The sequence below is a fragment of the Tachyglossus aculeatus genome, chromosome 1 (genome assembly GCF_015852505.1).
Source record: "Tachyglossus aculeatus isolate mTacAcu1 chromosome 1, mTacAcu1.pri, whole genome shotgun sequence".
NCBI classification, from domain to species: domain Eukaryota; kingdom Metazoa; phylum Chordata; class Mammalia; order Monotremata; family Tachyglossidae; genus Tachyglossus; species Tachyglossus aculeatus.
In genome coordinates this window covers 70,590,102-70,602,397 of record NC_052066.1, presented here as the reverse complement: position 1 = coordinate 70,602,397, position 12,296 = coordinate 70,590,102, and the positions used below count along the sequence as shown (strand labels likewise).

At 41.5% G+C, this 12,296-nt stretch overlaps 1 protein-coding gene across 2 annotated transcripts in view; it reads left to right on the top strand.

Annotated features, from left to right (window-relative positions):
• Positions 1–12,296, top strand: part of ARMC9 (armadillo repeat containing 9) — a 260,953-nt gene that overhangs the window by 88,958 nt on the left and 159,699 nt on the right. Inside the window, exon 10 of one of the 2 annotated variants that reach the window (XM_038768738.1) lies at positions 8,085–8,120. The exons of the other annotated variant lie outside the window; for it this stretch is intronic. Within the exon in view, the coding sequence (XP_038624666.1) occupies positions 8,085–8,120 (36 nt within the window). The remainder of the gene's footprint in view (positions 1–8,084; positions 8,121–12,296) is intronic. 2 annotated transcript variants of the gene reach the window in all.

Here is a 12,296-nt window from a genome sequence, read left to right as displayed (position 1 = left end):
ATGTACAAACATATATACATATATACAGGTGCTGTGGGGAAGGGAAGGAGGTAAGATGGGGGGGATGGAGAGGGGGACGAGGGGGAGAGGAAGGAAGGGGCTCAGTCTGGGAAGGCCTCCTGGAGGAGGTGAGCTCTCAGCAGGGCCTTGAAGGGAGGAAGAGAGCTAGCTTGGCGGATGGGCAGAGGGAGGGCATTCTGGGCCCAGGGGAGGACGTGGGCCGGGGGTCGATGGTGGGACAGGTGAGAACGAGGTACGGTGAGGAGATTAGCGGTGGAGGAGCGGAGGGTGCGGGCTGGGCTGGAGAAGGAGAGAAGGGAGGTGAGGTAGGAGGGGGTGAGGTGATGGACAGCCTTGAAGCCCAGGGTGAGGAGTTTCTGCCTGATTTCTGCCGGGTTTTATGAAGGGATTCTTTTAAACACCATTCACCAGCTTCAGCTACTGCTGAAAGAAGTCTGCCTGTTCAAATGTGTGCGCACGCAAAGCTCTTTTTTCCCATACTCTGTATTCTCTGCCGACCACCCCATCCTTTTTCCAGTGCATTCGTTCATTCGAAAGGCTTTGTTGGATGCCTTCCGTATGCAGAGCACAGTGCTAGGAATTTGGGAGAGAATCAAAGCAAAAGATAGGCCCTCAGTCTCCAGGAACTTACAGTTGAATGGGGGAGACAGGCAAACATAAGGTGTATCTGTATGGTGAGAACAGGAGGGAAAGTAGATACAATTGATAGCAGTGAAAGTATAGAAAAATGACATAATGAACAAATAATAATAAAATAATAATAAAAATAAAAGTAATGATATAATAATATAAATATAATAATAATATTAAAATAATAAAATAATGAATAAAAATAATAATAATAGATACAGTATTTTAAAATACTTATTAGTAGTGTATCAGGCACTGTAGATAAGATAATCAGATCAGAAGCAGCGTGGCTCAGTGGAAAGAGCCCGGGCTTTGGAGTCACAGGTCATGGGTTCAAATCGTAGCTCCGCCACTTGTCAGCTGTGTGACTTTGGGCAAGTCACTTCACTTCTCTGGGCCTCAGTTCCCTCATCTGTAAAATGGGGATTAAGACTGTGAGCCCCCCGTGGGACAACCTGATCACCTTGTATCTACTGTAGCGCTTAGAACAGTGCTTTGCACATAGTAAGCGCTTAACAAATACCATGATTATTATTATTATTATTATTATTAACAGACATAGTCCCTATCCCACATGGGGCTCAAGGTGAACTGGTATGCTAAGTTCCTTTCTAATGATTGTGCAACTGCATTGTACTTTCTCCAAAGCGCTTAGTTCGGTGCTCTGCACAGAGTAAGTGCTCCATAATTACCACGGATTGATAAAAGGTTGCACGAAATATGTACGTGGTAAGGGGAGGGAAACTCTTTTAAGGGATATTTCCTGGAAGAGGTGGATTTTTCAAATAAATTGGGTGGGCTGGGCCGGGGGGAAGGGAGAGCATGGTCTTGGAGATTTGACCAAGGACATAATTTCAGACAGTGGGAAGAACATAAGCAATTGGTTGGGAGTCAAATATGAGTTACTTGTAGTAAGTTCCCCCCAATACTATGTATGAAAACCCCTAACATTGGCCCAGAAGCAAAAAGTGATTTCTTTTTTTAACAACTTTGTAGTTTCATTTCAAAGAACGTTGCTGCAAGGCTGAACAGTAGATACCAAAGGAATTCTGTTGTGTAAATGGCAAATTACTTCCTTAACAACGTCATAATTTTAAAAAATAAGCCTATTGTTTGACTAAACATATTTGTATTTGATAATTCTATTTACATTTACATTTTTGTAAATGTTTCCCCATCCTACATTGTATTTACGCTTTCCATCTATTGTTTACAGTTAATTTATTTCTATACTAGACCATATTTGTATTTGATAATTCTATTTACATTTACATTTTTGTAAGGTTTCCCCATCCTATGTTGTATTTACTCTTTCCATCTATTGTTTACAGTTAATTTATTTCTATACTAGACCAATATCACGTGCTTTTCACTGTTGAGAAAGGTTCTAGTGACAGGATGGTTACATTAGAAAAGCCTTCTGCTGTGTGATATGGGTGGCATGTCATAGATTCATTCATTCATTCATTCATTCAATCGTATTTTTTGAGCGCTTACTGTGTGCAAAGCACTGTACTAAGCGCTTGGGAAGTACAAGTCAGTAACATAGTAGGAGGAGGAGTAATAGTAGTAGTAATAGCAATAGTATTTATTAAACAACTACTGTGTGTAGAGCTCTGTACTAAACACTGGGGGAAAAAATACACAAGTTAGAGTTAGACATGATCCCTGGCCCTCCAGGGGCTCACAATCTTAGAATAAAACACAAGGATGGTAAGGCTGAGGTGGTTAAAAAAAAAAAAGAGGAAATCTGCGTATGGGTCATATTTCCATTTCCTTTAACTCCTCAAATATTCTCCTTGCCTGCCTTAAAGGCCATAGGTAGAGAAACAAATGAGAGGGGTTCAGATTTTTTTTTCAGATGATCAGATTTTTGTCAAGATCTCTATTCCTATTGGCAGAATTTTGGAAAAATCTGCTTTAATAATTGTGGCATTTGTTACTATCTGCCAAACATTACACTAAGAATTGGGGTAGAATCAGGATACTCAGATCTCACTTGGGGGCTCACAGCCCAAGTAAGAGGGGGAACAGGTATCGAATCCCCAATTGGCAGATGAGGGGACTGTATTAGTGTAGACTATCACGCCAGAAGGATTTCTGAAATGGTCTGCTAGAAAACCTGACAACCCAAATGGGAGTTAAGATATCTTAATGTGGAAAGATGCTTAAATGACAGTTTTTGTTGTTAACCCAGTTCTGTGAAGACTAAGGATTCACCTTGGAGTTTATTGAGAGATTTAGAGTTGTTCAGAATATGATCACTGTTCATAAGAATTAATGCTGAAACTAATATTGATTTATTCTGTAGTTCATATTAGGGATTTGCATACCATTACCAGTGGTAACAGTTTTGGGTTACTTCCATTTCCAAGGGACATATATCTCTTTTCAGTTTATTGCTTATGATTTACAGTGACTTTTTGTGTTTAAAAAATCAGTCTTTACTCATGCATTTATAGTCTATCAGTCAGTCCTATTTGTGGAGCACTTACTGTGTGCTGAGCACTGTACTAAGCACTTGGGAGAGTATGACACAACAATAAATGGACACATTCTCTTCCCACAATGAGCTTACAGTCTAGAGGGGGAGACAGGCATTAATATAAATAAATAAAATACAGATATGTGTGTATGTGCTATTGGGAGGGAACTGGAATCCAGCTTGAAGAGGAAGGGGTTACAAAAAGCGGTCATGCTGAACCAGGGGTTGTAGGAGTATTAGGGGGTGAGGAGAAAAGGTGACCAAATAATGGAGGAGGTCTTTTGGTGTGTGATTTTTCACTCAATCAATCAATCAATTATATTTATTGAGCGCTTACTATGTGCAGAGCACTGTACTAAGCGCTTGGGAAGTACAAATTGGCAACATATAGAGACAGTCCCTACCCAACATTGGGGTCACAGTCTAAAAGGGGGAGACAGAGAAAAAAACCAAACATACCAACAAAATAAAATAAATAGAATAGATATGTACAAGTAAAATAAATAAATAAATAAATAGAGTAATAAATATGTACAAACATATATACATATATACAGGTGCTGTGGGGAAGGGAAGGTATACTCAAGAAAGGTATACTCAAGGCCTCAGGGCCCGACTAGATGGGTGAAGTGACCCGCTGGGGAATGGGGATTTTAAGATGATTAATTCTGACTGGGAAAGATCAATCAATCAATCAATCAGTCATATTTATTGAGTGCTTACTATATGCAGAGCACTGTACTGTGCGCTTGGGAAGTACAAATTGGCATCATATAGAGACAGTCCCTACCCAACAGTGGGCTCACAGTCTAAAAGGGGGAGACAGAGAACAAAACCAAACATACTAACAAAATAAAATAAATAGAATAGATATGTACAAGTAAAATAAATAAATAAATGAATAGAGTAATAAATATGTACAAACATATATACAGATAAATACAGATATATATGTATCTGTATATACAGATATACAGATAAAGATAGTGCTAAAGGAATGAGTGGGTACTGGTGCTTGCTGGTTTCCCATGCTAGCTATGACCTGGAATGCCCTCCCTCCTCAAATCCAACAGACAATTAATCTCTCCTCCCTCAAAGCCTCACTGAAGGCACATCCCCTCCAAAAGGCCTTGCCTGACTAAGCCCCCCTTTCCTCTTCTCCCATTCCCTTCTGCATCGCCCTGACTTGCTCCCTATATTCTTTCCCCCCTCCCAGCCCCACAGCACTCATGTACATATCTGTCATTTATTTATTAATATTAATGTCTGCCTCCCCCCCTCTAGACTGTAAACTCATTGTGGATAGGGAATATGTCTGTTTATTTTTGTGTGGTAATAATAATAACAATTATGGTATTTGTTAAGCGCTTACTATGTGCCAAGCAGTGTTCTCAGCGCTGAAGTAGATACAAGGTAATCAGTTTGTCCCATGTGGGGCTCACAGTCTTAATCTTCATTTTACAGATAATAATAATAATAATAATGATGGCATTTGTTAAGCGCTTAGTATGTGCAAGGCGCTGTTCTAAGCACTGGGGAGGTTACAAGGTGATCAGGTTGTCCCACGGGGGGCTCACAGTCTTAATCCTCATTTTACAGATGAGGTGACTGAGGCCCAGAGAAGTGAAGTGACTTGCCCAGAGTCACACAGCTGACAATTGGCGGAGCTGGGATTTGAACCCATGACCTCTGACTCCAAAGCCCGGGCTCTTTCCACTGAGCCACGCTGTGACTGAGGCACAAAGAAGTTAAATGACTTGCCCAAGGTCACACAGCAGACATACGGCGGAGCCGGGATTAGAACTCACATCCTCTGACTCCCAAGCCTGTGCTCTTTCCACTAAACCATGCTGCTTCCTTGCTGCTTCATTGTACTCTCTCAAGTGCTTAGTACAGTGCTCTGTATGCAGTAAGCGCTCAATAAATGTTTGGTTTTGTTCTCTGTCTCCCCCTTTTAGACTGTGAGCCCACTGTTGGGTAGGGACTGTCTCTATATGTTGCCAACTTGTACTTCCCAAGCGCTTAGTACAGTGCTCTGCACACAGTAAGCGCTCAATAAATACGATTGATGATGATGGTAATAAATACGATTGAAGGAATGCGTGAATGGGGCTGTGGGGACGGGGAGATAAGTAAAGGGAACAAGTCCTGGTGACGGAGAAGGGAATGGGAGAAGAGGAAAGGGGAGTTAGTCAGGGAAGGCCTCTTGGAGGAGATGTGCCTTCAGTAAGGCTTTGAAGAGTGTGAGAGTTATTGTCTGTCAGAAATGAGGAGGGAGGGCATTCCAGGACAGAGGCAGGACTGGTCGAGGGGTCAGTGGGGAGATAGACGAGATCGAGATACGCTTAGTACAGTGCTCAAGCGCTTAGTACAGTGCTCTGCACATAGTAAGTGCTCAATAAATACGATTGATTGAGATACAGTGAGAAAGTTACCATTAGAGGAGCGAAGTGTTGTAATAGGAGAGCAGGGAGATGAGTTATGATGGGGCAAGGTGATTGACTGCTTTAAAGCCAACGGTGAGGAGTTTCTGTTTGACGCGGAGGTGGATGGGCAGCCACTGGAGTTTTTTGAGGAGTGGAGAAACATGGCCTGAATGTTTTTTTTGTAGAACGATCCTGGCAGCAGAATGAAGTATGGACTGAAATGGGAAGAGAGAGGAGGCAAAGAGGTCAACTAGGAGGCTGATACAGTCATCAATCAATCAGTCAATCATATTTATTGAGCACTTACTGTGTGCAGAGCACTGTACTAAGCGCTTGGGAAGTACAAATTGGCATCATATAGAGACGGTCCCTACCCAAAAGCGGGCTCATAGTCTAGAAGGGGGAGACAGACAATAAAACAAAACATATTAACAAAATAAAATAAATAGAATAAATATGTACAAATAAAATAGAGTAATAAATATGTACAAACACATATACATAGAGTACATAGAGTAATAAATATGTACAAACACATATACATATATACAGGTGCTGTGGGGAGGAGGGGGAGAGAGGAAGGAGTGGGCTCAGTCTGGGAAGGCCTCCTGGAGGAGGTGAGCTCCTTGTCTTGTGAGCTTGCTTGTCTCCCCCTTCTAGACTGGGAGCCCATTGTTGGGTAGGAACCGTCTCTATATGTTGCCAACTTGTACTTCCCGAGCGCTTAGTACAGTGCTCTGTGCACAGTAAGCATTCAATAAATACGACTGAAGGCGGGATAGGATAAGTGATTGGATTAGTGTGGTAGCAGTTTGGATGGAGAGGAAAGGGTGAATTTTATTGATGTTGAACTGACAGGATTTAGTGTTGTACTGAATATGTGGGTTGAATGAGAGAGAGGAGTGAAGGATAATATCAAGGTTACGGGCTTGTGAGGCAGGAAGGATTGTGGTGACGTCTACAGTGGTGGGAAAAGTGGAAGTCTTCTCCAATTGATCTCTCTTTCCACTCCTCACCCCCACTTCCTTTACTTTCTAAGTAGTAGCGCTTAGTACAGTGCTCTGCACACAGTAAGCGCTCAATAAATACGATTGATTGATTGATAGTAGTAATCGAATTTATTGAGCACTCACCGAGTGTAGAGCATGGTACTAAGCTTTGGAAGACTGTAAGCTCCTTGCGGGAAGGGAACGTGTCTACCAACTCTGTTGTACGTTCCCAAACTCTTAGTACAGTGCTTAGCACATCGTAAGTGCTCAAGAAATACCACTGATTGATTGGGATAATAATAATGATGGCATTTATTATGTATATAGTATGATCACTGCTACGTGCAGAGCACTGTTCATTCATTCAATCGTATTTATAGAGCGCTTACTGTGTGCAGAGCACTGTACTAAGTGCTGGGATAATACAAAGATGGGAATTAGACTGAGCCCCATGTGGGACAAGGACTGTGTCCAATCTGTCCAACTTGTATCTAGCCCAGTGGTTAGAACAGTGCCTGACCCATAGTAAGCGTTAAACACATGCTATATTAGACGTGGTCCTTTTTGCGGTCTTTTCTAGACTTGCTTTGCCCCCATCAGAAATCAGAAATCAGAAGCATTCTTCTGAAACGACTGCACATTTGAGTTCTCCCAGGTGAGGTTTTGCAAATCCCCGTAGTATAACCGCATTCGACATTCCCTCCTGCTTTCTTTCCATTTTGATTTCGAATGTTCAATAAACAAATTCACCTACCCATCTTTATTTCTTATGAATGCTGCCAGCATTTTGCAAAACGTTTCCCTAGAGCAGAATCAAAAATTGGAACTGGAGAACTCAGGAGCAGAATTTTTAATCTTCGACATGAGGATTAAAATCTGTAAAACGGCAGGAGTGCAACTGTTTGGGAGGCACCTTAAATCAGTTGTGTTTTTGTTCAATTTTAATGCGTTGGTCTTGGGGAAGAGTGAAGCTGTGTGTGGAAATTTCTCTGTGCCTCAGTCCCCTCATCTGTAAAATGAGGATTAAGACTGCGAGCCCTATGTGAGACAGGGACTGAATCCAACTCTGTTATCTTGTATTTACCCCGGCGCTTAGAACAGTGCCTGGCACATAGTAAGCACTTAACAAATACCACAATTATTTATAATTTATATAAATTGGAACCAGAAAGGCTGTTCTACAAATACAGTGACAGAAGACAATGAGAGGGGACTCCTTGGGTTGCCCTCATTTGGGGATTGCCTTACTCATTCCCCACTTCCAACTTTCCAAAAGTCAGGATCGTTTGTAAATAAGATGTGTTTCTACCTCTCAATTACCTGAATTATTGAGGCCCTGGGGCCTTCCCCTAACGTGCAGATTAATTTTAAAGAAAGGAATAGGAGGATAAAATTATAGACTGCTCAATTTAACCTGAGGATTGGGAAGAGCCTACTGTTGTTATTCATAATTTTCTTTTGGCATTGGTGTATAATTTGTGTTAACTTTTGTTTTGAATCTTTTTTATTTTAATGTGTGACTTTGCCCAAAAGGGATATTACTCAATGAGCCCTTGTGAGGACGGCAATGTAAGTTTCTTTCTTTTATTTCCTTCCCGTTGCCTGCTGCATCGTGCCACAGTGTCTATCCCTTTGTTTTAGCTCCTGGCATTTCCACTTTCTCTACTTTCATTTGTGTTCTGGTACTAACAGTTATGTATGAGTTGGTCTTCAATTATCTTCCAAGAAATTGGGTCGGTGATTCTGTAAACATGACAAAAGCCCCAGCTTAAGTGTATTTTAGTTAGCTTAGTGGAAAATCTTCAGGCCTTATGCAGTGTCTTCACACATCAGATTGGAACAAAATTATTTTGGGGGTATCTACAGCTTGTGCAATTGACCAAATTTGCAAATAAACAGTGAGGGGAGGTGTACCCTTTGTTTCAAACTCTTCAACTGAGATTCTTTAGTAAGCCACCAATTAAATCTATCCATCAGATGAACCTAATGAACATAATGTCAATTCATTTCTGTAAAAGCGTGGTATTTTCAGTGCATTCCCCTTGATTGAGAAAACAAAATCATTATGGAGTTCTACCGTGCCTTCTGTAGCCCAGATGGAGATTCCTGGATGATCCTAAACATATGATATTGCCGGGAGACAGACATTCTTTTCTGAGAGAGGATATTACCACTGTCTTCCAAACAGAATGTAGTCAAATTTTAGGAGCTGCTAGATTCACCTTGGAAATGCTTGAAGGTGTTCAATTTAGAAATAAATCTTCAGGGTTTAGAATTTCCGTATTTTCGTTTTTCTTAAGAACAAAAGAATAAAATCATTATTTTTATTTCCTTGGCCAGTTGTTTTTTTTTTTTAGCTCAACCCACACTTGAAATTGTAAATGAAGGTATTGAATAGGCTTTCCTGAGGAACTGATGAAAGTGGACTTTTTCCCTTTTGTTAAGAAATAGGATCATCCCTCCCTCATCTCCCGCCCTTATTTAATATGTCTCATTTTGCATGCGTCATCATATTATGCTGGCATCTGCCCCGCGCCTTTTGAATTCTAATGCCCCTCCACACAGGGCCGTAGGGAGGGAAGGGGAAATTTTAACAGAGGGCTGAAGTTACATCTTCATAATAATAATAATAATAATAGCATTTGTTAAGCGCTTACTGTGTGCCAAGCACTGTTCTAAGCACTGAGGTAGATATAGGGAAATCTCGTTGTCCCATATGGGGCTCACACTTTTAATCCCCATTTGACAGATGTGGTAACTTTAAGAACAGTGTTTTGCACATAGTAAGTGCTTAATAAATGCCATTAAAAAAGAAAGTTAAGTGACTTGCCCAGGGTCACACAGCAGACAAGTGGCGGAGGCGGGATTAGAACCCAGGCCCTTTAGATCGCTCTCCCTCTCGCTTCCCTTGACACTTTTCCTTGATGGGACTCGCCCAGCACTTACCACAGCTGCTGTTGCCCAGATCCTCCTCTTGTCTCCCGGTCCCCCCCGGCTGGCTCATTCAGTGGGATTCTGGACAGCCCTAAGCCCAACATCCTAAAATAATAATAATGGCATTTATTAAGCGCTTACTATGTGCAAAGCACCCTTCCCACACCTATTTGCTGCCCTGCGGATCGGCAGGGTCAGGGGAAACCCGGGGAACTCAGGCTCAGGCCTGCTCTCGCCCTCCCTCAATAGGGACCTGGTTGGCTGGAAAATATCCCTCTCCACCCCTTCCCCCAGAGAGCAGTTTGAAGTCCAGAGAGCAGTTGCCTCAGTTGGTCCTGCTCTGCACCTCTGTTATATTTTACTCTCAATCAATCAATCAATCGTATTTATTGAGCGCTTACTGTGTGCAGAGCACTGTACTAAGCGCTTGGGAAGTACAAGTTGGCAACATATAGAGACGGTCCTTACCCAACAGTGGGCTCACAGTTTAGACAGGGGAGACAGAGAACAAAACCAAACATATTAACAGAATAAAATAAATAGAATAGATATGTACAAGTAAAATAAATAAATAGAGTAATAAATATGTACAAACATATATACATATATACAGGTGCTGTGGGGAAGAAAAGGAGGTAAGGCGTGGGGGTGGAGAGGGGGAGGAGGGGGCTCAGTCTGGGAAGGCCTCCTAAACTCTCCTAAGCACTTAGTACAGTGCTCTGCGCACAGTAAGCGCTCAATAAATGCAATTGAATGAATGAATAAATACCATTGATCGATTGCTCTAGGAAGCCCCTACCCCCACATGACACCTTCAGAAGGCATGCTGTCGGATTCACGCCCCCGTTTTCCAAAAGTACTCAGGGAGCATAATGCTTTTTCTGATTTGAAATATTGGCCCATTTTTCACCACTATGAAACGGGGGCAGTAACGTTTGTCAGATGGGGAGGCACGTGGCCAAATGCTTGGGGATCCTCAAAGAACCCTACAAATGGCCAGTGGCAGGTGTGCGACATGAAGGGAGATGATGATTGAGCTTGGTATTTTTCTAACCGAACAAGAAACTGTAGTAATGGAACTCCCACTTGTTCAGGACCGTAGCCTGATGAAGTATCTTGATCACGTAAGCCGCACTGCTGCATGCCCTCTGTTTAGAAACAATGTTCTGATAGAATTCAGTGGTGAATGAAACAAATTTACAAATTAATGGCAGTGCTCTATCATCATTTCTCCCGCACCCCCAATTTTATATGAAACATGTTGTCTGCATGCCTTTCTACTAATTTACCCTGAATGTTCTTTACAATTGTTTTTACACTTACACTTCCCTTCTTTGCCAGCTGAAACGAAGATCTTTTTCCTGTCACTTCACGGGGTTTATTAACAGTAGCCACCGAAGCAGCTTTGGAAAGTACTAACCCATGTCTTGTGGTCCTTTCTCTCGGTTTGCCAAAATGATGCTTCTGTGGTATTTTGCTTGTGCAAATAATCAATTAAGATATTTATGAAAGTGTGTATTTTCTTGGCAAACCCCCTGGAGGGAAACAGGGAAAATTTTTCCTTATTTTTAATGTGTTTCATGCAAACCACAGTAATAGTGTTCCTTCTGAGTATTATTTGGCTGATAAAGTTCCAGTTATTTGTGGGTTAAAAAATGAAAGACTGTAGTCCAATCCCTTAAATGTGTCAATAAAGGGTAAGAGCATGGACAATATGGAGTGGATTTTTGCTGTTTTAAAATGAATCCTGATTTAACCTCTTTTCCTACCAAGGGGGAGCTGATGATAAAAAACATGTATGTGTAATAATGGTTCTTTTTGTCCCAAACCCAGTTTTGCTTTGCAAATAGTCAATTAAGATATTTATGAAAGTGTGTATTTTCTTGGCAAACCCCCTGGAGGGAAACAGGGAAAATTTTTCCTTATTTTTAATGTGTTTCATGCAAACCACAGTAATAGTGTTCCTTCTGAGTATTATTTGGCTGATAAAGTTCCAGTTATTTGTGGGTTAAAAAATGAAAGACTGTAGTCCAATCCCTTAAATGTGTCAGTAAAGGGTAAGAGCATGGACAATATGGAGTGGATTTTTGCTGTTTTAAAATGAATTAATTTTAACCTCTGATTTAACCTCTTTTCCTACCAAGGGGGAGCTGATGATAAAAAACATGTATGTGTAATAATGGTTCTTTTTGTCCCAAACCCAGTTTGGTAACTACCATGCATATGTGATTTCCCATGCTGGAGGCTGCTAACGTGGGTATACTAAAAAATAATCCATACATGCGGTCACACTGACACACTTCTGTACTGACAAGATATAGAACAGACTGATCTGCCGAAGACCTGCAGCAATAAACCCAGCGAGGAAGCTACTGCACTGTCCAGCTTTGTAAATAGCCAGTCCAGGAGCATGACTGAAGGGAGAAGATCAAAAACAGTTTAAAGAACCAGCTACAAAATGGCATCATCTCTGGTCCAGCAACAGGGTTGATGGCAGGCGGAGGTGTGCAGTTTGATCTGCCAGGTGGATAACCTGATTTGGTTATTCAGGAGTTTTTTCGTAGCTGATTTTCCAATATATCACCAGCTTATTTCTTGTAACTTATTTTCCAAAATATCACCGAGTTTCACTCATGTTTTTCAGGATAGTGTTTCTTTCCCTTCAAGCCATCTCTAGGCCTTCTCCCCCTTTTATTCTCTCCCCAAATCTTCCAGTTACTTGTTCCTTTCTTCTCAACATACCCTTCCTGGGCCTACAGTTTGAGCCACTTTCTCCTTCCCCTCTTCTTTCCACAGCAGCTCCTTAGTGCT